Source organism: Furipterus horrens, unplaced genomic scaffold (genome assembly GCF_987537825.1).
Source record: "Furipterus horrens unplaced genomic scaffold, mFurHor1.1.pri manual_scaffold_1, whole genome shotgun sequence".
NCBI lineage: Eukaryota > Metazoa > Chordata > Mammalia > Chiroptera > Furipteridae > Furipterus > Furipterus horrens.
In genome coordinates this window covers 214,380,455-214,406,189 of record NW_028327171.1, presented here as the reverse complement: position 1 = coordinate 214,406,189, position 25,735 = coordinate 214,380,455, and the positions used below count along the sequence as shown (strand labels likewise).

At 54.3% G+C, this 25,735-nt stretch overlaps 1 protein-coding gene across 1 annotated transcript; it reads right to left on the bottom strand.

Annotated features, from left to right (window-relative positions):
- Positions 1 to 3,508: 3,508 nt before the first annotated feature.
- On the bottom strand, positions 3,509 to 25,311 carry SAG (S-antigen visual arrestin). The gene is made up of 15 exons (XM_090269482.1): positions 25,145 to 25,311; positions 22,469 to 22,529; positions 20,690 to 20,734; positions 18,784 to 18,977; positions 17,336 to 17,395; positions 15,674 to 15,750; positions 14,667 to 14,802; positions 13,609 to 13,693; positions 12,608 to 12,680; positions 10,062 to 10,199; positions 9,512 to 9,589; positions 8,401 to 8,424; positions 7,051 to 7,106; positions 4,125 to 4,140; positions 3,509 to 3,738 (listed from the first exon to the last, which is right to left on the bottom strand). Exons 1-15 carry the CDS (start codon positions 25,259 to 25,261, stop codon positions 3,630 to 3,632), a joined length of 1,269 nt encoding a protein of 422 aa, XP_090125608.1. The 5' UTR covers positions 25,262 to 25,311; the 3' UTR covers positions 3,509 to 3,629.
- Between the last annotated feature and the right edge of the window lie 424 nt (positions 25,312 to 25,735).

Genomic DNA, 25,735 nt, shown 5'->3' with positions numbered 1-25,735 from the left:
GGTAAAAACTAAGGAAATCTGAGTACGGAATGGGCTTTAGTTTAATAATGATACGTCCCTGTTGATTCATTATGTGTGGCAAAGGTAGCTTCACATAAGATGCTAACAATAGGGGATGTTAACAATAGGGGAAATGCCGGGGGGACTTGCTGTACTATTTGGCAACTTCTCTGAAAAGTCGAAAACTATTTGAAAATAAAATGTGTGGTTTTTAAAAGCTTATTAGGCTTGGTAAGAATTATGTTATGTTCTTAAATCAGAGACACACAACTCGGGAATGTTTCACTGATGATCGAAGAAGCCTTCCTGCTCAGCAGCGGCGGCAGAGCCCATTCCCCTGGAAGCTGCCCCGGGAGCGGCCAGCCCGTAAGGGCGCATCCTCTCCGGTGTTGCCCCATGGCATGAGTCACACTGTGAATAATCTCTAACAACACGCTTCTCCCTGACTCCCTCCCGCCACCCCCCGCTTACAGGCATATCGAGGTGGCAGTTATAACACACTTCCCATCCAACCCAACCTTTCTTCTTGATTTTTCAACATGGAAGTGTACCTCCTGTCAAAAAGAACCACTTCCCATTGGAGGAGAAAAATAATGTGCTTGAAAACAGGGAGATGATCGTATTCTCCCCTGAACCAGGGTGATGATTGACAGGTGGAAAGGGACATTTCTTCACTGTGTGTGACAGATAGTCTCCCTGGCCCCTGGGCACGGTGGCAACCTGAACCACCCCACACATTTCCAAACATGCCCAGGTCCCCATCCATCGCACCCGCAAGATCAGTGAACTAAACCGTTAAGGCTGTGACCATAGACTGGGAGGAGAGCGATGACAAATGCCGAGGGAGCAGGAAAACAGACAGTCTGTAAAGAAGTGAACTACACATGTGATAAAACTGGAGAGAGCTAAACACACACACACACACACATACACACGCACGCGCACAAGGCAAACTAGGGAAACCCAAGAGAGGTGCACTGCCCCGATGCCAAAACCCCGGCTGGACGGCATACTCTGGTTTTGCAGGGCGTCACCCTTGGGGACAACTGCATGTAAGTCATAAATGCTAATCGCCCTCTCTGACCCTCCAAATGCTCACCCATTTGTTCAGCAGCAGAAGGCATGCAAAGGTCTGGTTATAGACTCAGGGAACCCAGAGTTCAAACCTTGGCTCAGACTCTCACTAGCTGTGTGACCTTGGGTAAGGTACACAATCTCTGAACCGCAGTGTCCTCGTCCCATAAATGGAGTGACAGTACTGACTCACAAGCATTGCTGGGATGACTAGCTGGGCTATGGAAAATGCCCAGCGCAAAGCAGGTGCTCAGTTAATAGCAGGGACCCCCTACTTCTCCAGCTTTTGGCTGTAGTTGCAGAACATCCTCCCAGGTTCTCGGCCACCACTTTCCCCGTGCGGCGCCCTCCCTCCGCTCCTTTGGTCCTGTTTCTCCCACCTCCCCTACCTGGAAAACCCTGGGCCACACCGCCAACCTACATGCACACAGACATCCTGCCTCCTGACACCAGGAGCACGCCAGCAGACACCACGCCATGCGTGTACAGGCCCAGCCAAGGCCAAGTTCCACATCCCGTTGGGCTGACCAGCTGCTCACTTCCTGCTCTCCCCCCACGCCTTCCCAGGGTGGCCAACTGCCGGCCATAAACTAGCCAGCACCTGGAAATCCGCAAGTCAGACATTCTGGTACCAAAATACCCGAGAGGGCAAGGGCTGTTCTGACCTCTGGTCTCCAGGGATTGGCCTGCCAGCTCTTCCATGCAGCTCTCCCACCCACACAGCTCCAAAGGTCAGGCCTATTAACGTCCACCCTGACTTAGGATGTCCTGGGGTCAAGCAATGCAGGAACCAGCAGGCACTCCCAGGCGGACTCCGGTCCCTGGCTTGCCCAGGGTCTTCAACAGGAGCCAACCACAGCTGGCTTCTGGGCTTTGGGGGGAAGGGGGGCAGAGGGCAGAGGCAGGGCTCAGAGCCCAGAGGAGCCTGCCACCCTGGTCATCCCTGTCCCGAGGATACCGACAGAGTGGTGTGGGCTGGAGAGGTCACGTGCTATTCCCTTAGCACAGGAGATAAAAAGATGAAACTGTGTCCAACTCTGCAAACCCACAGGCCAGATGCCCCATCTGCTGCCTGCATTATCATCATCGTTCTTATTTTTCCTCTAGAAGTGAATGTTCACCCCTGCCAGTATCAGCATTCCTCAAACTCAACTTTGCTTTGCATGTGTGGACAGACTTCTATCCAAAGTCCCCAAGTGGAGACTCTGTTCTAAATCCCAGTCCCCAGGACACAGACCAGCCCGGCATCCCGCACAACAACCCCAGCTGCAGGCGCCCTCGTGTGCATGGAACCCACCCACACTGCTGTCCAGCCCCTCCCACTGTCCCTGGTGCTGCAGACATGGCCGCAAGTGTCCACACCTCCCACGACCCCTCCTGTTCACCCTCCAACCTCCTGTGAGTGGGTAGGACTGTGCAGAACTCTAAACCCCTTTTATCTTGCTCCCTGGAGCATGGGCCAGAGCCTACCCATCCTCCAAGCCCCTCCAGGCCACCGAGAGAGCTGTGCGGTCTCTCTGTGTCAGTAGCAGACCCCCAGGCAGGTGGGCACCACAGGCCAGGAAGGGGACTCCATGAAGGACAGGGTCTTGGCATCACCTCGGTTATCCCTCCTCCCCCCTGCAGCTCCTGCTTTCTCCAACACAGAGCACCCCCTCCCCCACCCACTCTAAGCCCAGTCTCCATGGAGACACTCTGACCAAGAAGGCCATCAGTCTCACAATGAACCCCCTCTCCTGGGACAACCTGTTCTTAGGGCTGGGCTCTGCCATTGTTGGCCACAGGGCAATGATCCACGGACCGAGACGGGGAGCGTCTGGTGCTGAGCCACCCACCACTCTGGGTAAATGGTAGGGTCCCCGCGAGCCTCTCCAGTTTTGCCCAACCCACGCACGGCAGCTCAGGTTCTTCCTTTGATTCAGTTCTCTCAGCCACTCCAAGGTCCTTTCCATGCATTCCTTCCGCCCTTACACGAGCCAAATCAGATTGTATTGCTTGCATTCATTAGAAACTTAACCAATAACCCAGAGCTCAAACAGGGACTCAGCCCCAGACGTTTAATTGCTGATGGGGTGTGCTTGGCTCACCTCCGTCCTCTCTGTCCAGTGGATCTTGGAGGCTCTATTGGGGTCCTGCACCTAGGATTGGTCACATCATCACAAACACTGCCACCCCCCCCCATATATTTCCAGGGAAACAGCACCCACAGAACCCCAGGAGAAAGGCCAGAACGCACCAGGCCCCAGGGAGAGCACCTCAACTTCAGCCTCCTCACCCTGAAGGGCCAGTGCTGAGCCCCTGAGTGGAAGGCTGGCCTCCTTCCCAGATGCGGCCCTCCCAGACCCCACTCTCAGGCACCCCAGCTGCTGCCGCTCCCTTGTCCGCGCGTCACGCAGCGTCCCCAGCAAGCAGCCTGACTCAGGACCGGGCAGAACAGACCAGCTTTATTTCTGCGAAGAGACTCACACTCTGGTATTTAACGTAACTAAAGGGCTAATGGGAGCTTTACTCCTGAGGCTGCTAAGACCCGGTTTGCCGCGCCCTCGGCGACCACTTCAGTCATCCGCAGTGGCCTCCTGGTCTCTCTTTCCTTCCCCAGGGTCTCCTGAGTCTTTCAGGTTTTGGCGAGCAAAATCCTCAAAAACCAAATTTTCGTCCTGAAAACTAAAATGAAACAAAGCACATTTTGATCATGGCTCTGAAGCTCGCGACGATGTTCTGAGCAAAACGAGATCCCAGATCTTCCTTTTGCAACAAAGGGACCCACAGAGAGTTTCCTGCGTGATGGAACACAGGACCGCGCCCACCTCCTCACAGCTGTTCATGGCAAATCTCTTCAGACAGAAAGGAGAGAAACCCCGCGGAGCAGACATACATACCAGTATGTCCGCATGTGCATGTGTGAGTGTGAGGACCTCAGTACTAGAAAACCAAAGGAAAGCCAGGGGCCAGCCCCGTGCTGAGAGCATGGGGTGTGTACAAGGTGACCCAAAAAGGGGTGTGTGCCAGATGAGACACAGAACACAGGGCAATGAGGGGCAGCGGCTCACCTTTCTTTGGCCATAACTGAGGCATGGATGACAGAGAGAGAGAGAGAGAGGGAGAGAGAAGGAGAGGGATGAGCATAAATTCTATGTAATAGCTCCACCTGGAAAATGTCTTCCTTAGTTAGTGATCTATAGTTGGAGGAATAAAAGGCCTAGGTAAGGGCATTTCATGGTCATGGAATTCCTGCCCCCTGCCCCCCACACGCTTTTAACCTTGGCTTCCTTAGAGAGTGCCACACCCTCCCCCGCTCCAGGGGAACAAACCACACCCTCCCCCCCAGGACCCCACCCCCAGGGAGCCGTATACTGCTCTTTCCAAGCATCTTTCCCTAGGTGCCCCTTGGACCCCGTCTAGATCAGAGTCCCCCAGGTGCTGTCAGGACCCAGGTTTGCCCACCTCAACCGTTCTGCACCCAGCTCTCGAAGGGTGAGTCCAGGGACTCATGCCTACCTGGCACCCCCAGCCCCTCAGGGTTCCATTTCTCTTTTAGCACACTGCATTGTTTTTCTTTTTTCCTTCTAGTTTTAAGATTTAGTTTATTTATTTTTAGAGAGAGGGGAAGGGAGGGAGAAAGAGAGGGAGAGAAACATGGATGTGTGAGAGATACATCAATTGGTTGGCTGCCTCTCACACGCCCCCAACTGGGGACCTGGCCCACAACCCAGGCGTGTGCCCTGACTGGGAATTGAACAGGGGACCTTTAGGTCCGCAGGCCAGTGCTCAGTCCACTGAGCCACCCCAGCCAGGGCTGTTGGGTTATATTTTCATCTATGTTTTGCAGCCCTGACTAACTGCCATTGATTTGGGTGGTTTCTCGTTGTTCTGTTTTAGCGTTCCGCCTCCCTGGTAAAGTACGGGCGTGACCCTCGGTGGCAAGCCAGGCAGAGCTAGCTAAGCGGTGCTAAACAACTCCAGATGGTTTCTTGGGAGCACCACGCTGAAGGCGAGCCTCGGCTCTCGCCTCCCGTGCCCACCTGGAAGCCAGCCCTCGGAGGGAAGTGCCTGTGTGGGCCGCTAACCACAGGAAACCTACGGAGAGGCTGACTCACCAAAACATCCCCTGGGCGAGAAGCTTCCTGGACCCCCACAGCGCTAAGCATAAAATTATTCTAACCGGGACCAATCAACACCCTGCGTTCCATGTGGATGCTCTCGACAGGGGACAATAAAAGCTTGGTAGCATTTCTACAGCACTTACAACACACAAATTACTTGGCCCCTGGCCCTGGCAGAGCTTCTCAGCCACAAGTTAACACTTCCTCGGCTTGGAGTCTGCCGTCCAAGCCAGGGAGCCGGGACCTAGGCAGGTGAGACATGAGCAGGCACGCACCTGTGAATAAAGCTGGTGACTCATAAATCCCTGGAAATCAGAATTTCGAAGCCATGGGGAGACTTGTCCTTCCTCCCTGAAATCTCAGTACAAAAGATCATTGTTGGGTCTGGATGTATGCTATGTTCAGAGTGACTGGACCATGACGATGTCCTACCCAGAAAAGGAATAACGCCCCTTCCCCCCAGTTCAGCCCTAAAGTCTATTCCCAGCTGCAGAAAACAATCTCACATAAACTGTAACGGTCTCCTTAGGTCATAGTTTTAAAATAACCTTTGAGAATGTCCTTGAAAGAGACCAGAATGCGTCTCAATCTCACATAGTCCAAAAATAGTATTTTAATGACACAAACATCAGTGAATAAAATAAACATGGCTAGACTGTATTTTTCCCCCCAGGGGAAGGTTTTGGCAAAAGTACACTGAGCATCTGAATCCAAACTATTTGGAAAAGATACTTGGAGACAAAATATTTTTGAGACAAACGCAAATAAATCTGGGGGCCCGTTCTACTGTTCAAATGCCATTTCATTAACAATATTAAAAAGCTAGATATAAAGTATAAAAAAAAAAAAAAAAAAGAAAAGAAACCCTGCTTGTGGGCACCACTTTTACTGAAAATACTCTTCGTTGCTGTAAGTATGAGAATTTCTAACAACTAAGTCACTCAACACACAGAGGAGAATTTTTCTCAGTATCTCCAGACAGCCCCTGTATTATCCTTGCTGTTTCATTAACTGCCTTTAACGGAGCCCTGCTGGGATCTGACTCGTGGGCCCTACAGTTCACCACTGACGTGTATAGTCCAACGGTTTTCAGGACACTCAGGCTTGCACAGCCCTGGCTTCATTTACTTTCAACATCTGTACAAGAGCCAGTGGATTTACAACTCAAAGGAGCCACGCTGGCAGGACCCCAGCCTGATCCTCTTTTCTAGTATCTTCTAGCTTCTCATCGCAAGCTCCACTGTCACAAATACACATTGTCTAGAGGCCTGCTAATGGTTTCAACTGGGATGCAAACGCTTCAGGCACCCAGTTTGTTTTTCACCTAAGCCTTCTTTAAATCTAAACCCAGGTCTGGCCCTGGCTGGTGTGGCTCAGTGGACTGAGTGTCAGCCTGCAACCTGGAAGGTCGCTGGTTCAATTCCCTGCCAGGGCACATGCCTGGGTTGTGGGCTGCAGGCCACCTTGTGAGAAAGGCAACCAATGTCTCTCACACAATGATCTTTCTCTCCCTCTCTTTCTCCCTCCCTTCCCCCTCTCTTTAAAAATAAGTAAAATATTTTATAAATAAGTAAATAAATCCAGTTCTGCCCACAGGAGAACCTCTGCTTTTTAATCACTCCTAATCAACCCTAATGAGATCGCTCAAGTCCAAGCCCAGGGCTGCTGCGCCCTCCCCACGCTCACTGAGGGCGGACCAGCGCCTGGCCCAGGACTGGGCAGGGGAGCACCCCTTCCGGGGCTCCCAGACACCTTGAGGGTGACATGGCCACACCCGTGCTCACAGAGGCAGTCAGGAAAGACTAGCAGTCACTACGTAACCAACCCACAAACAGTGAGTAACTAGAGAAAGCCAGGACAGGAGGGGACTGACCTGGGTCCTCGGGCTGGGGGTGCATGAGACGGAACGGCACCTCAGTGGCCACTTCACTACAAAAGAGAAGCACGTGGATCGGTGAGGACACGCACACGATCATGTAGTGCGCAGGACTCAGTGAGACTCAGAACAAGACAGACCAGAAATCAGGAAGGCGGCACGTAAGAATTTTAAATGCATTCCCCAGCAGGTGGTCCAGAGACTTCACTTCTCACGGCTGAGAGGCTCCAATTTTTAGGTTCCTTTCCTCCTGGTTGTGAGTTTCAGTGACATGATAATGTGGTAGAGATCAGGTAGAAAGAGGATAGTTTTGAAAAATATCCTTTGCAAAACTGTGCCCAATTCTTATGTGTGAAAGCTGTGGGAGGCTGGTGCTTTGGAGACCGGGAACACAGTCTCTTGCCAGCGATGGACGGAGTCCGCCACATTCCAGAAGCTAATGGGCTTTGGGGCAACGTGGGATTTATACAAAAAGAAGGAAGGAAGGGAGTCGGGAAGGAAAGCAGGAGGGAAATCTGGAGAAAGGGAGAGTGGAAAGGTGGGGGTGCATGTGCGTGTATGAGTGTGCATTTGCGTGCGTGCATGTGTGTGTGTGTGGTTACTCCTTGCTTCACCCGGGATCCACCACCTCCCACCCTGTACTAACCACTTTGGTCAACATGCACGTTTACAAGGCCACTGTCATCAGACCCCAGTACAGATGTCGGGGAGAAGAGGGGTACGCTGGGCTCCATGTGAGGGCAGGAGATGGTAAGGGTCGGGGTGCAGGACTCTGTAAGCCCAGCAGCTGCCTCCAACCTGTCTCACCTGCTCCCTCTTTGCACACGAAGTGCGAGGCAGCTGTCGCAATTCTCAACGGCCAACAGGTGGGAGCAGCCCAAATGGGCACCAACAGGGGGACGGTTGAACGAAACGGGTCTACCCGTGCAGTGGAATAGTATGCAGCCGTCAAAAGGAACGAAGCACTGACACGTGCTACAGCGCGGAGGAAGCCTGAATACAGTGTGCTGGGCGAAAACGCCAGTCACTGAAGGGCCAATGTTGTCTCATTCCATGTGTCTGAAGCATCCAGAACAGGCCAATCCATGGAAACAGGAAGCACATTGGGGAGAGGGGAGAGGGGAGAATGGCAGAGAGTGCTTACTAGGTGCAACGTATTGGGGGGGCAGTGTAAAAATGTACAGGAGCTCAACAGTGGTGACTATTACGCAACACTGTAAATACATACAAAGGCAGCTTGGAGCACCACTGCCAGGAAACCAGGTGGCACGGCTACTGTTCTGAACCCCAGGTTTGTTCCTTTGGAACCCCGGGAACAAAGCGGAGAAGGAAGGTGGCGAGGCTTACCTGGAAGTGAGCTCTCCCAGAAAGCTAGGGAACAAAAGCAAACAGGGCTGTAGTGCCCGCCCCCAAGGACAGCGTGGCCCTATTTCCCACTGCTCAGGGGCGGGACGCGTCCCAGCCCTGTCCCTCGCTCACAACTTCCAGGGTCTGAGAGTCCCTTCGTATTCAGCTCCACTGTTCCCCTCTGCTTATGATTTCATGTCTTTCTCACGTGGATTCGTGAAAACAAGGAGTCACTCGGGGTTCCTGCCCTACTGTTCAAAAATGAGCTACAGACCAGAGTTTCTCTCTCGGCCACAGTTGTGAGATTCACTCATCCTGACAGCTAAGAGAAACCCTACCCTGCTCTACATCCTCTTCCAGAAAATGAAAGAAAACACTGCACACTTTGAAAAAAACACAACACGTACAAACACCGTTAACAAAATTTGCAGAATGAATCCATGTCCTGCCCTGTGTCGCCCCAGCCAGACCGGGGGATTCTTGATCTACTCAGAATTACGGACTCCGTGCCTGATGCCCAAACTGCCCGAGCCTTGGCGAGGTTAGAGGGTAGCCATTGGCTATGGAATTTGAAAAGGAAAATGAGGATCCAAGTGTTTCCCTTTTGAGGAGGTTTTAAAAACGGAAGAAATCCATTTTGTTAAAACACTGAAAACCATCTCAGCACTTCGAGAGGCCTGCGCCCTCGTGTGAGAAGGAGGCCCCCCAGCCCTGTGGTTCCCTGTTGGGAAGGGAAGGGAGGGAGGGCTCCCCCTACAGGCAGACGGGCACCTCCCTCGGTAGCCGCCACGCTTTCCTGAAGCTCAGGGCCCCACAAAACTGACCATCCGTTCCTCCTGTGAGCCTCCTCCACGTGAGCACAGGACACCCACTGCTGTCAAGTGCACCAACAGCGCACATGCTCCGTCATCGACTTTTCTACCTTTTTGCATGTGCTGTTCTATCAGACGGAATCATGAAACCAGACCCACAGCGTCTCTCTATCACTCTACTCGGTGATGGGCGGAGTTGGGGGCCCCTCCTGTGCTTTCCGTCTCCCCATCATTTAGGAAGGAAACAAGTCAGCCGAAGGCCAAGGCCGGCCAGACGGAGCGGGGCCTCGGACACTCACCCTGACACTGTGAGCTTCACCTTGATCTGGTAAGACACCAGGATCCCCAGCACGGTCCGATCTATGCCCTCCTTGATGCTGCGCAGAGAGGAGAAGCGGGGGATAAAGGGGGGACCGCAGGAAGTATGGACTGGGTGACCCAGCCCCTCATCCCCACACAGGCACACCCTCATGGGGGCGTCTTGTCAAGGAGCTGGTGAACTCAACGAAGCTGTCGAAGTCCTAGAACCTTCCCTGCTCAGAGCAGATGATTCCTTTCCTGCTGGCACCTTGGTGTTTTCCCCTCTGGAAGTTCAGGGACACGGTGTGCCTCCTGGTTCTCCCCGCTCTGCCTCCGTGGATACCAATCCAGCTGCTTATCAGCCAAAACCCTTTTCTCCATGGCTCCTCCCCCCATCCCCCCTGCCATCCCTGGCGGGCCCTGCATCCTCCACAGGCCTTTCCTGCCTGGATGATCTCAGTAACTTACACCTCATGCGCCAAGTCCTTATCTGAGCTCTCCATGCTCTGTGGCCAGACAGATCTCCCAGGGGCCCTCTACGAGGCTCACATGGTACTGGAGGCAAGATTCGTGTCCTCGTGCTTGACCTTCCCATCCAGGGCGATGCCCCTCCGCTCACGGTTGTTGGCCAACAAGGGCAGCAGCGTCAGCGTCGTGGTCAGAGTGCTGTTCGGTGGCACCTTTTCTCTGCAGGAGGAAAATCGGAGAGGAGATCTGGCTAATGGCTCTTATGGCCATGAAGCCACCGTCAATCCCCGGAGTCCCTATCTGCCACCAAGCATGTTCTGGGATCCGAGCTCCCTGCGGCGACTCTGGAAAAATAGTTCAAGTGCCTGTGCATTTGCCTGACAAGGGGCAGAAAAGAGTGTTACTGACCTATCAAGATAGGCCGCCAGCACAATTACGACATTTTCTCAAGCCCCTTGGCCTGCTCTAATCACTGACTTTCTAGAACGTTCTGTGGGGTTCAATGAGACCAACTGACCCAACAGTCAGGGACCACACCAGTCTCCTCCTGAGACTGTGAACCACCCAGTTGGCTGCAGGGCCATCTGGCCAGTGCCAGCAACAAGCCCAGGCTGGAAGTCACCTGTCACCGAAAACTGTCCCTCTAAGTGGGGCCGGCGTGCATCCACAGCGATGGGTTATATTGAGACTGGGCAAGGCGGGGTCCTCCATTCGTGAGCAGTACAGGCTGCATGAGTTTGGGTCCAGAGCAGCACATGGTCCCTGACCTACTCCGTCGACAGTCTGGTGGGGGGTTCCCAGCATGTGACAGATGCAGGGGGCCCATGCCAAAGGGTGGATCTGGGACGGAGCTGGGGACACAGCAGCGTGGTTTCTCCAGGGCGGCAGGATGCGGCATCCCCGCCAACCCCATGCCTGAGCAGGCGCGCTCAGGATCTCCACCTCGCTGTCGGGGCAGCGTGCTGGGCACACAGCCACCCCCCACTCCCGGACTGCAGAGCCCAGGGGGGCCGGTGGCCTGGCCTGCGCTGCCCGCCCACCCTCCATCCCTGAGCCTGGCCAGGAGAAGGGGACGTGGCGCTGAAAACACTGCCTGGAGCCGGCCTGCTCCAGACAGGCCAGAGTCGGAACTACCGCCCGCGGAGGGGCTTCCCCGTTTGAGCCCCCTGTGGGGTGTCGGGCAGCTGCAGCTTCCCACGCCTGCAGGGTATACGAGAGGCTCCTGGGCACGCGGGTTACAGAATTCTGCTAGAGCACCAGGTGGCCCACGCTTTCCCAGCAGGGCCCTGGGGAACCTCTCTCAACCAGCTGGTTTGGGCAGCAGAATGACAAAAGCAGACATATTCTAAAGGGGACGGTGACAGGAAGGCCTGCAGCCCACAAGGCCACTTCCCAGGACCTTCAGGATCTGCGAGTGGATGATAGTGGGCAGCAGCTCCAGAGTCAGGTCTGACCTGGACGGATGGAGGCCCACCCACCAGAGCCCAGGGAGCCGCAGGGCCCAAGGATGGCGGTCCTGCTCAGCAGCCTTTGGGGGACTAAGACCCGCCAGCATGATCCCCCCTAGCTATCAGTCCCCCTGCCATGCTTGGGATGACCTAGATTGGCTGCCAGTTTCCTGGGAATCGTTTGGTCCAAAATGTACCCGAGAGCTGAAAAGAAAACCAGATTAAGGGGCACATTAGGGGAAACTCAGCCAAGGACCGTTCTCTGCGGTCAGAGTTGAGCATCTGCCACCGGTGAGGCAGGGAGACTGCCGGGGGTGTGGACGGGTGCAGCCTGAGAGGCGGTGCCTGGTGCCCAGGAGGCAGTGGTGAGCTACGCTTCTTTCTGGCCTCCCTCTGCATCTGCTTGGGGTAATAGCTTATCCCGCAGTTGCCTTTTAACTATTCGGTAATATTATCTTGCTGAATCAGTCTGTCTTTCCTCACCAACCCCTCCCTCTAACCGTGGTAATATTTTTTGCACACATCACTGCTTAGAACAGGCCGGCTAATCAAAGGCCTTCCCAAGGGATCCTCTCCGGGGGCTGCGGGGGGTTAACTCTCAGAAGCCTGTGTGTTTAATGACTCTATCTGCCTGCCTAGCACCAAGTAAAAATGGGCAGGTCTCCCCCTCCACCAAGAAGAAGCCATTTCACGGTTCTTATTGGGTTTTGATTCTAACTAAGGGAGAAAAGCCATTCGCTACAGTGGACTGAGAGTTGACCCAGCATGCTAATACAGTTGTCACTGGTATGAGAGTTTCAGATTGAGATAAAAAGATAGAGAACTGTCCCTGGGCTGACACACCCTTTGACTATCTGCTGGAGGGGGAGGAAGAGCACCAGCTTCCTAGGGCTGTATTCCAAGGATGCACAGAAGGTCCGTCTGTCCCCACTGTGACATTTCCAGCCTGTTTCCCTGCTCTCCATCATGTCCTCGCTTGACCCACCTCTCAGAACCCACGGGAGTGAGGCCGGAATGGGAGGCGGACCTTCCCTGCAGCCCTTGAAGTGAGAAAAGGGGAAGGAAGTGAAGCCCTGGAGGGCTAGCTGAGCATTCACTTCCCTCAGCAAGATGCAAGAAAGGAGAACTTGGCCAAGGCGCCTGAGCCGCCCAGGAAGTAGAAAGCCAACAGTTACTCACTGTGCTTCTTCCTCGGCCACCGGCTTGGTGTAGTAGTCACTCGAGTAGAGAACCACATTGGCCACTTGTTCCACTGCAGAGAGAGGACAGGGTGGGCGAGTCACGTGGGGCCCTCCACGCATGTGCCTGGTGCCGCCTGGCCTTCCAGGGACATGGTTGGTCTTGTCTCTCTAACGCTTCTAGGCTTGGCTTTCTCAGCTCAGAGCCCGAAGGACAGGATGTCTGAGGCCACTTCTGTTCACCAAGAACCTGCTCCGTGACAGCTCCCACCCATGAGCCAGCTTCCTAAAACTGCACCTCCAGGGAGACTCCTCGTCTCTGCAGAGCCCCTGGTATGTCCCTGGGTGACCTCCCGAGACACACTGTCTTCCAGCATCCCAGGATGCACCACTGGGTCTCTTCCTGCAAACCCACCCCCTTCCAGCATCCGCTGTCTCCCTGAACGAGCATCTTCAGGGTGTCCGAGCCAGAAGCCACCTGGAGGCCACACAGGGAGGACAGGAAGGTGGCCCTGGAGCCCCACGACTTGGGCTCAAATCCCAGCTTAGCCATCCTCTGAGCTACTTAGCTCCTCGAAGCCTCAATTTGTCCATCAGCAAAACTGGGGTGATAATTGCATCTAACCCAAATGGGTGTTGTGATAGTTAAAAAGATAATTTTTACCTCCATTGAAATCAAATTTGAGGATAAAAGAAACAATCTGTTTGAAGCACTCAGCACAGAGCTCAGCCTATAGAAAGCTGTTAACATCTCGCTTCAGAAAAGTCAACAGCTTCTTTGGAGAATTAATGGCATTGATGTTAGGATTTATAAAACTTCGAGAAATAATTTTAAATCAAAGTATCAAATGAGACTTCGCAACCCTGCTACTTGTACTGAACACTCTATGCCGACAGGTAGTTCCAAGGACCCAGGAGGGGAGGGCCTTTCCAGCCAGAGAGGACAGACCCTCGGGAAATGCTGGGAGACGCGGCCTTCTGGCTTTGACCCCAAGGTCCTACCTGACACTTTAATCTTCTTCACTGTCTTCTCTGTGTTGTTGGTCACGGCCACGGTCACAGGAATGGGCTCCCCGTGGAAGTAGATCTGAAGAGTCAGCAGAAAAGTCAGAAAAGGGGCACAGAGTGCGGTGGCAGCTTTCCCTTCACGGCTTCCGAAGTGCATTGCAATCCCTAACAGGATGGAAGGGGCTGGATTCCTGACAGCCGCGTGCTGCCTCTAGAGGGGGTCCTGCATGCGTTCCGCCCCGTCTGCGGGGTGCTGGGAAAGAGACGGGGACTCATGGGGAGCAGAGCGAAGGTGCTCCTGCCCCGAAAGCCCAAGCCCTGACACAGGAAGCTACAGGGTCTTGAGTGGGATCATAAGGCCTTTGGGGATGACAGTGAAATGGGAGGGAATCCATGGGGGAGCCTAGAGTGGGGCTGTTCTCAGCGGTGGGGGCGTGTATCCCAGGCCCAGGGGGGCGCCCTTGCACGCGTGCGTGCACATGTGCACACCTATGTGTGTGCCTGTGCGCCCATGCACACGCAGGCACATGCCCACATGCACACAGAGTATCTAGGCTCTGGACAACATGTGTGTGTGACTGTTAGTGATGACAGGCGCCAGAGACAGCCTCAGCCAGTGGTTCTTCGCCTTTTTTTTCATTGTGACACATTTCATAGGTGACATTCGCCTGCATCATGGCCACCCCCTCATGGTTACAGAGACACTGAATTTTCCAGGGAAGTAAGGAGTCTGTAATACCACACCCGACGGTGTCGCACTAGTAAACTAGCCCACGGGGCCGAGGGGGGCAAAGACAGCCTGGGGTGGGGGTATGTGAGATCCCGCCCCCTGCCAGCTGGTCAGGGCTGACAATGAGTGGAACGCAAGTCAGTGTGACCCTGTTCCCATGGTCACCTTCGTCAGGTCCACATCACGAAAAAAGGGCCACCTGTTCTCAAACGCTGGTGCTGAAACTGTCCCTAGAAACACAGCCCCAGCGGCCAGGGCACTGGGGCAGGGCCTGTCCCCCAGGCCTGCTCCCACCCGGGACACAGCGACGCCGGTGGGTTACCTCTTTGCTCAGGGACACCGCCAGGTGCAGGGGCTTGTCGGACCTGAAGAACTGCCAGGCGGCCTCCGCCCGGGGCTGGGGACCCATCTTGGACGGCGCGTGCTGCACCTTCCGGATCAGTAAGCGCACAGAGCTCCTGTGGACAGTGTCACAGGCCGTCCTGCAGCTAGTGCCAGGCCTCTTCAGGACGGCCCCCGGGCCCTCTCTTGTACTCACGCTGGGGCCCACCAAACACCGTGGGATGAACCCAAAGAGGGAGGGGCCCTTGGTCTGGAGGAGGGGCCCGAGGACCTGGTGTCCTGGGCTTTCTCTGGGATTTCACCAGCTGGGTGGCGTGGGGCCCATCCACTGCCCCGAGCATTGCTCTCAGTCTCGGGTAGGACCCTGGGCCGCCTCCTCTGACACGAAGCTGATGTGGGAACATGTCGTGTGCTTTATGTGACGTGTTTCAGACGTGTGCACCATTATTATTACTTATTATCGTGACATCGGCAGGTGCGTGTTGACTACGAGGAGAAAGTGTTGTGGGTACAGTTGGAAACCCTGTTCAAGGGCAAGAAGAACACGGGAGGCCAGGCCTGGGAGGACGGGGGGGACAGGAGTCACTGCTCAGTGGGCGGAGAGCTTCTGTGCGGGGCGATGATCGCACAACACGGTGAGTGCACTCAAGGCCACCGAACAGCACACTTGAAAATGGTTTAAGTGGTGAACTTCATGTGTGTGTGTTTTACCACCGTGAAGAAATGGCAGAGGATGAAAAAGAAAACTGATGACAGAAGGGATCTGGAGGCTTTGGGGAGCCCTTGAGGTTGTGAACTCTCCGGTCGTTCTCCTGTTTTTTCCCCCCAAATGATCAGCCATTGACCCCCAGCCCCCATGCAGAGGTTGTCCCCATGGCCCTGGGCTGGGCCCCCTGGGAAGAGTTCTGCCACAGACACCAAATGAGGGGCGCTTTCTTATCACCCCCCACCCCGGCCCCGCACCTAGTCCCACAGCGACACTCTTACTTCTTGGGAACTTTGTCCTCTTCGTCATCTGCGCTGTCGATGGCGAATGCTTTGACCTCGAAGTCGACCCCACAGCACTGCAGGGGCAGAGAGCAGACAAGAGCTGGGTCGGCACCTCCCTCCCTGGGACAGGAACTACGTCCCCCAGGGGTGTGGCCTGGTACCTTGTCTTCTCGTCTCAGCCTTATCCTTTCCAGGGTTCACCTTAAAGCCGTTCCCCACCACCACGGGGCACCCCGGTCACGCAGCCCCTCGCTCCCGGTCCCCCTGCCCTCCCGCTGTGTGTGCTCCCTGCTCCACGCTACCCTGGGCACACGCGATTCCTTCTTCGGACACGCGCTGGGCCTCTCTTTCTTTCTCTCCACATCCGACCAACCCCTATAAGTGCTCCAAGCCCCAGCCCAAAGGTGCCCTCAGCTGTCCGGCCCCGAGGCTCCAGGCCTGCAGACCACCCCCTCCCAGGCCTCCCTGGCTTCAGCTCACACTGAGCTCTGATACCTTCCTCTCCCGGGACAGACCAGAGGGTGGCCCTTTGTTGGCTGGCCTCGTCCTCCCCCATCTCATCTGCCCACACCCGACTTTCTGGACCAGTCACCGCCCGTGGTAAGAAGTCAAGTTTATAATGTGGCCCAACAAAGAGACGCGTGCATGAACAGCCCCCTGAGATAACCCTTGCTTTGCTGCGAGTGGGGCGCTCTGCGGTGTCCCCTTCTCTTTCATTCCATTCCGTTCCCCTCGTCTTACAGGCCGTGGCTGACCCACTGCCCTGATTTCACGTCGGAAGTCATTGCCCCAAGCCCTGTCGCTGCCTGTCACTGCACCCCTCCATAACCCAGGTGTCGACCTGCCACCTTCTGTCCTCACCTGGCATGTTCTCAGCTCCCACCCCATGAATCCCAGAGGCCAGGGACTCTTCGGCCGGAAACCCCAGTGCCTTTCATTCCTTCCTCCTGTCCCCACTGTCCTCCTTCCATGCGGGAAGTCCCTGGTCCACCCAGCATGGTCCCTCCTCTCCTGCGCAGACTCAGCCTCTCTGCTCCATCTGTTGGGAGCTCATGCTCGGCCACCTCAGCCACCCTCTCAGCACTGCGGCCAGAGCAACCCTTCGGAAACCTATGTCAGGACCCGCCACTGGCTCCTGTCTCGCCCAGGAAGAGTCCGAGTCTGCACGGCGGTCTCCGAGGCCTGTCCCCATCTGGCTGGCTGCCCCTGCTGCCACCACCACTGCACCCCTGCTCCTCCTGCTCCTGCACACACCACGCATGACGTCACCTCTGCCTGGAAGGCTGTCGCCGAGGAGGGAATGGTGCCTCTTTTACCCTCTTAAGAGAGGCTGTCCTCAAGCACCCCGCCCAGCAGCCCCGACTCCCTGTGCCTCTCACTGCCACCTGCTCTCCAGAGCGTCCGGCATCCTCGGCTGCGCCCGCAGGGGCTGGTGGTTTGTGCCTCGCCTGTATCTCTCCACCGACCTGTGAGACCCATGAGGGGAGGGCCTACCGTTCTGCTCGCTGGGTTGCTCACAGTCACCACCAGCTGAAGATACGCACAGGCTCACTGGGCTGCCCCTCTCTGTTTGTTGGAAACTGCCCGCGATAAAAGGCTGTTTATTCTAAAGTCTTTTGAAGGAAGGAAGGGACCCGTGGCCTGTCTTCTGGAACCAACCTTGCCCGTGTCCTGCGGAGCTGGCTGCAGCATCACCGAGCAGGGCAAGTAGTCAGGAAACTGCAGGAAGAGACAACCGGTCACTTCTTTCCGAGGTGACTCCACGTGTAATGTGTCCTCAATGGCAACACTGGAAACCGCGGACGAGGAGCAAGCAACAGGGGACACGTGTTCACGCGCGTCCCCAGCACCCGGAATGACACCTCAGAGTGTCTTGTACACCTGGACACACAGGCACGCATGCAGGTGGGTGTGTTTTTCAGATGTGGGACCACGTGATGCCCGTGTCCTGCACCTGGCTTGCCTGCGTCCCTGACCCTGACCCACCATGTTCCGTCAGCCGGCTCCCTTGTTGGCCGGTCTAGACTTCGTTGCCGTGACTGACGTGCTGCAGTAAATACCTTCCTCCGCCCAGCTCGGCAGTTTTCCTCAGTTAATTCCAGAGGCTGCACTGCTGGAAAGGGAATCGCCAGGTCGAAATCACACTTTTCTGGTTTGATGCACGTGGGCATGTTGTCTCCAAAAGCTTATGTCCCTTCAGATTCCCAGGACCAGCGCATGGAACACCAGGACCGTGCAACGTTTTTAAAGGGATTTTTTTTTAAAGCGTTGTGATAACATATACGTAACATGAAACTTACCCCTCTAAGCGTACAGCTGAGTGGCATTCAGCACGTTCACACCAGACCTGTCCATCATCCCACACTCCCGCCCCACCCCCACCCCCGGCCCCTGGCAATGCCTGCTCTGCCTGTCTCTCCGGGTTTGACCTCTCATGTGAACAGAATCACACAGTGTTTATTCTTTTGTGCCTGGCTTCCATCATGTAGCGCAGTGTCCTCAGGTTTCATCCATGTTGTAACATGCATTGGAACTTCCTTCCTTTCTTAGGCTGAACCAGGTACCATTGGAGGAGTATATAATCTCAGGACACGCTAACAAAGAGTTCATGCCAAGCCTCAGAGGACCAGCAGCCTGGCCCTTGGGGAGCCAGGTGTCCCCAGGGCAGACAAGGCCTCAAGGGACGAAGCGATTTATCTACGGTGACCCATGGAGCCGCAGGTGAGGCTCCTTATTTCGCTAAGATCTCCTGTCCTGGAAGGAACTCTTCTGTTCAGAAGCCCTGGGGTCGGTGGAGGGGCACGTCTTTCTTTTTATAGACACAAGTTAAGGAAGAACATGCGCATGTAATTAGGTGCTCCGGTGAAGGGAACTGTTTAAACCGTAGGTTCAAACGGTGTCTTCAAAGGCTGAGAGGCTATTTTCAAGGGCTTAAAAAAAGACAATCACAGCCCATGCAATCTAGAATTTCCTCCAAGGGTGCAATTTAAAGGCCCACAAATGTGAAGTCATGCCTCCGTCCCCTTTCCCTCCACCCTGGTCACATCACAAGGTTCTATGGGTGGAAGAACGAGGGCAGGGGGGTGCACGGGAGAGGGGTCACCCACCGTGAGCACGAAGGGGTATGTGTTGGCCCCCAGCTTCTTGATCAGACTCTCCTGCAGTTTTGTGAGGGCGCCCGCAGACCCCACAGGAGGGAACACCTGGACCCGAGAGAAGTACAGGTCCCTGCGGAAGCTCAGGCCGATCACGTCGATGTCTTCCTGGCCGTAGCGGAAGGCACACGTCACAGAGACGTACACTGGAGGGCAGGCAAGAGAAGGGGCTGAGTGAGCACGGGGCGACCCTGACACCGTGGGTCATGGCGTCCAGCCTTTAGCTTCTGGAGGGGGTGGTGTCTGAGAAGCACCCCAGCTGGGCCACATACCTCTCCCAGGGCTGTGTTAACTCCTCTATAGGGGCACGTCAGGGGACTGCAGGCACTTCCTGTGAACCCCATTATTTTGCCACCTGACTGTACTGTTTCCTCTATTCCTCCACCCCCTCCTCTTGACCCTCAGGAGGCTTAAAATTTTTTTTTTGTTTAATTCTCATGCAAGGCTGTCTACTGATTTTAGAGGGAGAGGAAGGGGAGAGAGAGAGAGACATCAATGAGAGAGAGAAACATCGATCAGTTGCCTCCCCTAGGCGCCCTGACTGCGGATCGAACCCGCAACCTCGTTGGTGTATGGAATGACACTTCCACCAACTGAGCCACCCGGCCAGGGCCCAGGAGGCTTTTAACCAGTGCAGGTGGCTTGGGTTCTGAGGGCAGGATGTCTGGATGCAGCAGAAGGTGAAGGCAAGAAGCAGGGGGCAAATCAGGTCTGCACCAGAGCCGGTCTCGGTCTGTGAGAGGGGTGCAGGTCGGGGGCGGGGGCGTATGGATCCAGGGGAGAGATGAAATCAAATCCAGGAAGAACCCTTCTTTCCATGCTGCTCCAAAACCAGCCTTCTCTGAATCACCGCTGCTGAAGACTCCGTTTGATTAAGAAGATATAAATTGTGCCCCCAGTGGACCGGAGAATTATATGAACCTACTCCACACGTCAGCGCTGTCTTTAATGTGGTAAATAAAAGCACTCTATTCTAGAACACAAAGCATAGTGGTCCCCTCCCCTCGGTAGCTGTTGGTTGAGGATTTTGTCTGTGTCTGTCCCAAGGACAACTGCCCCTTGTGGCTAAGCTCAGAAGAGACACGGATTGCTTGCCCGTCTCTCGTCTGAGGTCTGTAAGAGGAAGGTGTCCAGAGGTGACCTGGTAATGCACCTTCTCCGCCGAGGGTGCCACCAGGAGGGAGGACACAGCAGAGGGGGTGATGTTCAGTCTCATTTCCGCCGGGCCCCCTCAATCCCGATGGCCCCAGATCTGATAGAGTCCCCTGGGCATATCCAAGATTAGGAACAATGCCTCATGGTTGCCGGTGGCAACCACTCAAAAAGGCATCTTTAGAACGGAACGAGCCTGTGACTTTATCATAAGGATAACTCGAATTTTCTCTAATTTAGTTTACGAACCGTTATTAGTACCCAATTAACCTGCCACCCACAACCCAATGGCCAGAGACCTTCAAGGGTGCCGCGACACGGTGACTCAGGGCCACCACAGTGCGCAGCAAGACAGGCCCCGCCTTCCAGCAGGCTCCCGTTTCCCTCTCCCACAGCCCGCCAAGGAGCCCTCGGTGGTCGGCTGTGGCAGAGAACTAACGACACGCCTGGCCTCCAGGCTCTGCCACCATCTACTTCCCCAGCCACCTCGGCAACCTGGCTTCCCTAAGTCCTCGCCTTCATCTGAGAAATGGGGACAGTGAGCTGTGCTGTGAGCAGGACCGGTGTCCTGAGGGTGATACCAGGGACAACAGGCGGGCAGGAGGCCCCGCTGCTCCCAGCCCTGCTGCCACACACAGGCCCCCTTCCCGCGCCAGCCCAGCCCAGCCCAGACCGTTGTCCCCGGATGCCCAGAGCCCCGCCTCACCTTTCTTGCCCTTCACAAGCTCAGGGTCCACCAGCACAACACCATCTACATCAAGGAGAGAAGAGAGAACGTGAGGTCTGGGGAGACGAAAGAGACCAGAGGCCTTCCCTGCAGAGACAGGTTTTTACTTGCACCTGCAAACTATGTTCATTGTAGGAAAATGAAGAAGAAAACAAAGTCACCCAAATTTCCAATCCCCAGAGATACCTGCTGTCAAGATATTGGCACAGAATTCTTTCCTAGATGTGTATGTACTTACATGCATGGTTTTAGTAAAAAAGAGAGAGAGAGAGAGAGAAAGATCCTACTCTACTACTCAGCTAACTGCTTTCCTCGTTCAACTCTACTGCAAACATCTATTCACACACACACACACACGCACACGCACACACACATGGACACACACAATGTACTCATTATTTCAATGGCTCCACGTTGCTCCAAAGAATGTAGTGTAACATTTTCAATTACCCCCCTTGTTAGAGACAGAGGTTGTTTCCACCTTTCTCCGTTACCATCAATATTGCAATGAACATCTTCACAGATAAATCTTCATCTCTACGCCTGGGCTTTTGATAACGTTCTGCCACATGACCTTCCAGACACGGTTTTGCTGAGAGGTATTCTCATCCTCAGCGCCTAAACATGCCTGCTTTGTACACTCCTTTTTTTAAAAAAAATAACTATTTGAGTTGAAATGATTATAGAATCACGGGCAGTGGCAAAGATAGCACAGAGAGGTCCCTCTGCATCCCAGCGGTTACATCCTAGGTAATTACAGCACAGGATCAGAACTGGAAAGCTGTGTGCATAGTTCTAAGTCATTTCCTCTCTTGAGGGGATCTGTGTGACCTCCAACGCAGCGTGGGGACAGCCCTCCCGTCACACTCCCAGCCCCCTCTGCCCAGGGAACTACCAATCGGTTTCCCATTGCTGTGATTTTCTCATCTGGAGGATGTTCTATCAATGGAATCAGACAGCCTACGGGCTTCAGGGCCTGGCTTTTCCGTTCAGCACGACACCTGGAGACCCGGAAGCTGTTGGGGCGTCAGGCACTCCTCTGTTTTATTGCCAAAGACAATTTCATGGTAGGAAGGAGCCACAGACGGTTAAACCTCATTCACCCAGGGAGAGAGGTTTCCACTCTTTCCAGTTTGGAGCTGTTGCAAATGGAGCTGCTGTGAGCACGTGCACAGGTTTTCATTTCTCTGGGACAACTCTGTGCCCACGGGCACGACTGCTGGGTCTAGGGTCTGTTTAGCTTCCTAAGAAACTGCCAAGTTATTCCCTGGAGCGGCCCTGCCATTTCGCATCCCCCCCAGCCATGCATGAGTGATCCTGCGTCTCCGCTTCCTCACCCGCATTTCGTATCGTCGGTCTCTTTAATTTCAGCCGTTCTGACCGCCGTACAATGATATCTCACTGTGGTTTTCATCTGCATTTCCCTGCTGACGAACGACGTCACACATTTCCCATGAGCTTGTTCGTCGTGTCTCCTTTGATGAAACGCCTCTGACTGTCCTGTATCTGTTTTCTGATTAGATTGTGTTTTCCTTTTACTGTTGAGCTCTGAGTGTTCTTTATGTACTCTAGAAACAAGCCCTGTGTCTCTCCTCTCTCTTTAAAATTGTTTCCAATCAGATAGTGGCACCTCACTGGTGTTTTTATTTGCATTTCTTTGATTAGATTATCAGCAAAACCAATTTTTAAAAATACAAAACCAGGAGTTGTCTGATGACTTAAAGGAAAACCAGCATGAAAACTTTACCCCAAACTTACCCACAGGCTCCACTTGGTCAACATGGTCTACATAGTCTCTCTTCCCCAGGTAGATGGTCACCTGTGGGAAGAACAGATATGGATTCTAAACGGCCAAGGAACACTAACCTAAGGCATTCGTCTTAAAAATCAGCAACAACCAAAACCTTTGGATGAGTTTTGGGAAGAGGAGCCCCCGGATCGGCAGCCGGTCCGTCTTCTCCTTGCCCCCTGCTTGGCCGTGGGCAGAGATGATGGACTGCAGGCAAGGTGTGCTCTTTCCGCCACCTCGCAAACCAGCTCCACGGAATTCTTCCCGCCCCTTCGGACTGGCCCTGTTCTCTCTACCTTCACCCATCAAGCCCAGGTCTGATATCGACCAGCTGAACCGGCTGAATTAACTGACAGGACTTTAGAGGAAAGTTAATAGTTCTGCAGATGAGGCTTCTCCCACCCATTCGCATGTTAAGCCTTTAATTTCTAGCTGTGAATGAACGGTTTCCCCTCCTTGTTAAAAGACTTCCTGGACTGAGCGAAGAGCCGGGCGTTCTGGAGGAGTCTCTGAAATTCCCGCCAGGTGAGCTTCTGTACAGGTAAACCTGAGTCTGTGCTCTGAGGACAGGGGGAGGGCAGAGCTGGGAGATGACCACTGTCTCCGCCAGCCAGTCCGTCCCGTCCTGTCTGTCCCCGCGTCCCTGGCCGCTCAGGCCTCCGTACGTACAGCCCCCTCTGCGGGAGGGCACGGGTAGCCCACGGCCACCCCCACTCTAACCCGTGGAGCCCCGAGAGCCTGGAGGAGGCTGCCTTTCGCTCGTCTTCCGGCCCCGTCACAGCGCCTACAACAGCACCAGCTACACAGCAGGAACGCCATCCACCCTGCTAAGTGCACCAGTGAGTGCGGGCGCCCTGGCGAGCCCCCTCTTCCCTACGCCTCTTAAATCCACGCTTTTATTTCCCAGAACACCCCAAATCCTTTTTGTTGGCACTAAATCACGTCCCAGGTTCGCCCCCTCCCATCTGACGTCCTGGACTGAACCACCATGCCTTAGGTGAGCTGCACGATCGACACATAGCCAGGTGACTAGACAGGGGGACGGCAGGCTGGATGGTGGGGAACACTTTCTGGGTGAAACGATGCAGTGTGTACAAAGCCCAGAGCCAGCAAGATCCTTCTGGGGCTGCTAACGCTTTCATCTGCAGGTGCGTGGCCACCACATGGGCAGAGGAGAGAGAATCGCTGAGAAACGGCCCTGAGCCCTGGCACTCCAGGCCAGGACCCACCCAGAGGTTGCAGCTGGAATGACTCTGATCTGTGAGACATTAACTGATGAATTCTTTTTTAGCCCATGATACAAAAAGTTCTAAACTTCTTGGTTCAGAGGATGTATATCTAGGTATGAGGAAGAAAAAAGTGGAAAAATGACATGGCCCAGCAGCAGGGGTCTCTCTCTTCTTCTGCCGGAAGTAAGATAATGCGTGCCGGGAAGACACAAGTTGGGAAAGAGTTTGGAGAGTGAAAGGTTGGGGGGCACCCAACTGTCACCCCAAAGGATCAGAGCACTTGATGGAAATGATGGAGCACCGCTATTAGGAGAGGAGAGGGTGGAGAGACTGTGCAGAGCCCGCGTTTCTTGGGGGACATCACAGGACCAGAGAGTGGGGGGGGGGGACCCAGGACAGGCTTTGGAAGTCAACAAGGATGATCTTGTTCCACACGGTCCAATACGGTGGGAACTGGATACTTGAAATACGGCCAAATTGACATGCGCCATAAGCATAGAATATGCACCAGAAAATGACTGTAAAATAGTCATTGATAATCTTTATATCACTTACATGTTAAATGATATATGGGGTTGATGAAAGATATGAATATGAATGCCACCTGTTTCTCCTTATTTGTTAAATGAAGCTATTAGAAAACTTGAAATTACACAGGCAGTTTATATGGATGGTGTTGAGCGAGATGGTTGGCCCATAAGAAGCCATCGAACGGGGCAAGGAGACCTCATCCGCGGAGGCCTTGGGGTGGACCTTCCCTGGTCTCCCATGCTAGGAAGCTCATGGGCGCATCTAGACCATCTCATGGGCCCCCGATGGAGTCGAGTGGCAATATCTCTGCCAAGGATGCAGTTTGCCAGGATATTGGAGGCCACGCAGCCACAGGGCAGCGCAGGGGACAGGGAGTGGCCGGTCGAGCTCCCTTACCCAGCGGCCCTGAAGGCCCAGCGTGCCTGGGAGCACAGAGCCGGGGCAGGTGCGCGGGAGGAGGAGAGTCGTGCGGATGAGGCATGAGGGCCTTCCCCGGGCAGGGAGGTGAGATGGCAGACAAAGGGCCAAGTGAGTTCCAGGCAGCAACGAAACAGTGTTTGAAACAGTAAGTCGTGGGTTCAAGGCTGGCTAGGAAAAGAAGTAAAATTGGGGGGTGAGGAGAGGGGCACTGAGGGATCAGCAGAAAATTAAGGGTCTCAGGACTACAGTCTTGCTGTAGTTGAAGAGAAGTTGTATTTCTGCAAGTCACTTATTCACTGACATCTCATCCCTTGTCCATCTCAGGCAGAGACAGGAAGTAGAGCGTGTCCCTCAACCTCGCAGGGTCTTGGTGTTGATCATATCTATTCTCGTAAAGGCTCCTTTAAAAAACACACAAGAAAGCAGACAAAATTTCCGTCAAGCACTTGCTTCCTCACCACTTACCGATTTGTCCCGGGAGATCTTCTTGAAGATGACATAATTTGGGTCAGCCTTACTGGTCTTCATGTTGGCTGCCATGTGGTCTGTCCCCGGCAGCTCCTTCCGACCTGGGGTGCACATCAGGAGTTAGAGGGCTGGGGGAAGGTAAAAGTGACCCTCAAGTCAAGGACCTCCTGGGAGTAAAACCTCCTCGTGGGACGCTGTACATCCGGCCGATATTTCCTCCTACCTGCCTCAGTATCCGTATCTGATTAAATAAAAGTCTCTGTGTGGTTTGTATGGCACTGCAGTGTGCTGTTTGCTAAAAGCTGTATTTTTATTTTTGTTGATAAGCCTCAAACACTTCTTAGCACACCTCACCAGGGCACCCAGCTGGGTTCCGGTGGGAAGGTTTTACTGGCTGACTAAGCGTCAGGAATGCACACTCGGCCAGGTTGGCTTTAGAACTCTGTCAGGATGACGTCTTATGGCAATTACAATGGGAAGGGGTCCCGAAAAGCACCACATAACCCTTAACAAACATCACTTTCAAAATGTAGGAAGTCCCCAGCGATTTGTAGCCGGCAGTGCTTTCCTCCTCCGGCTCCCCCACCC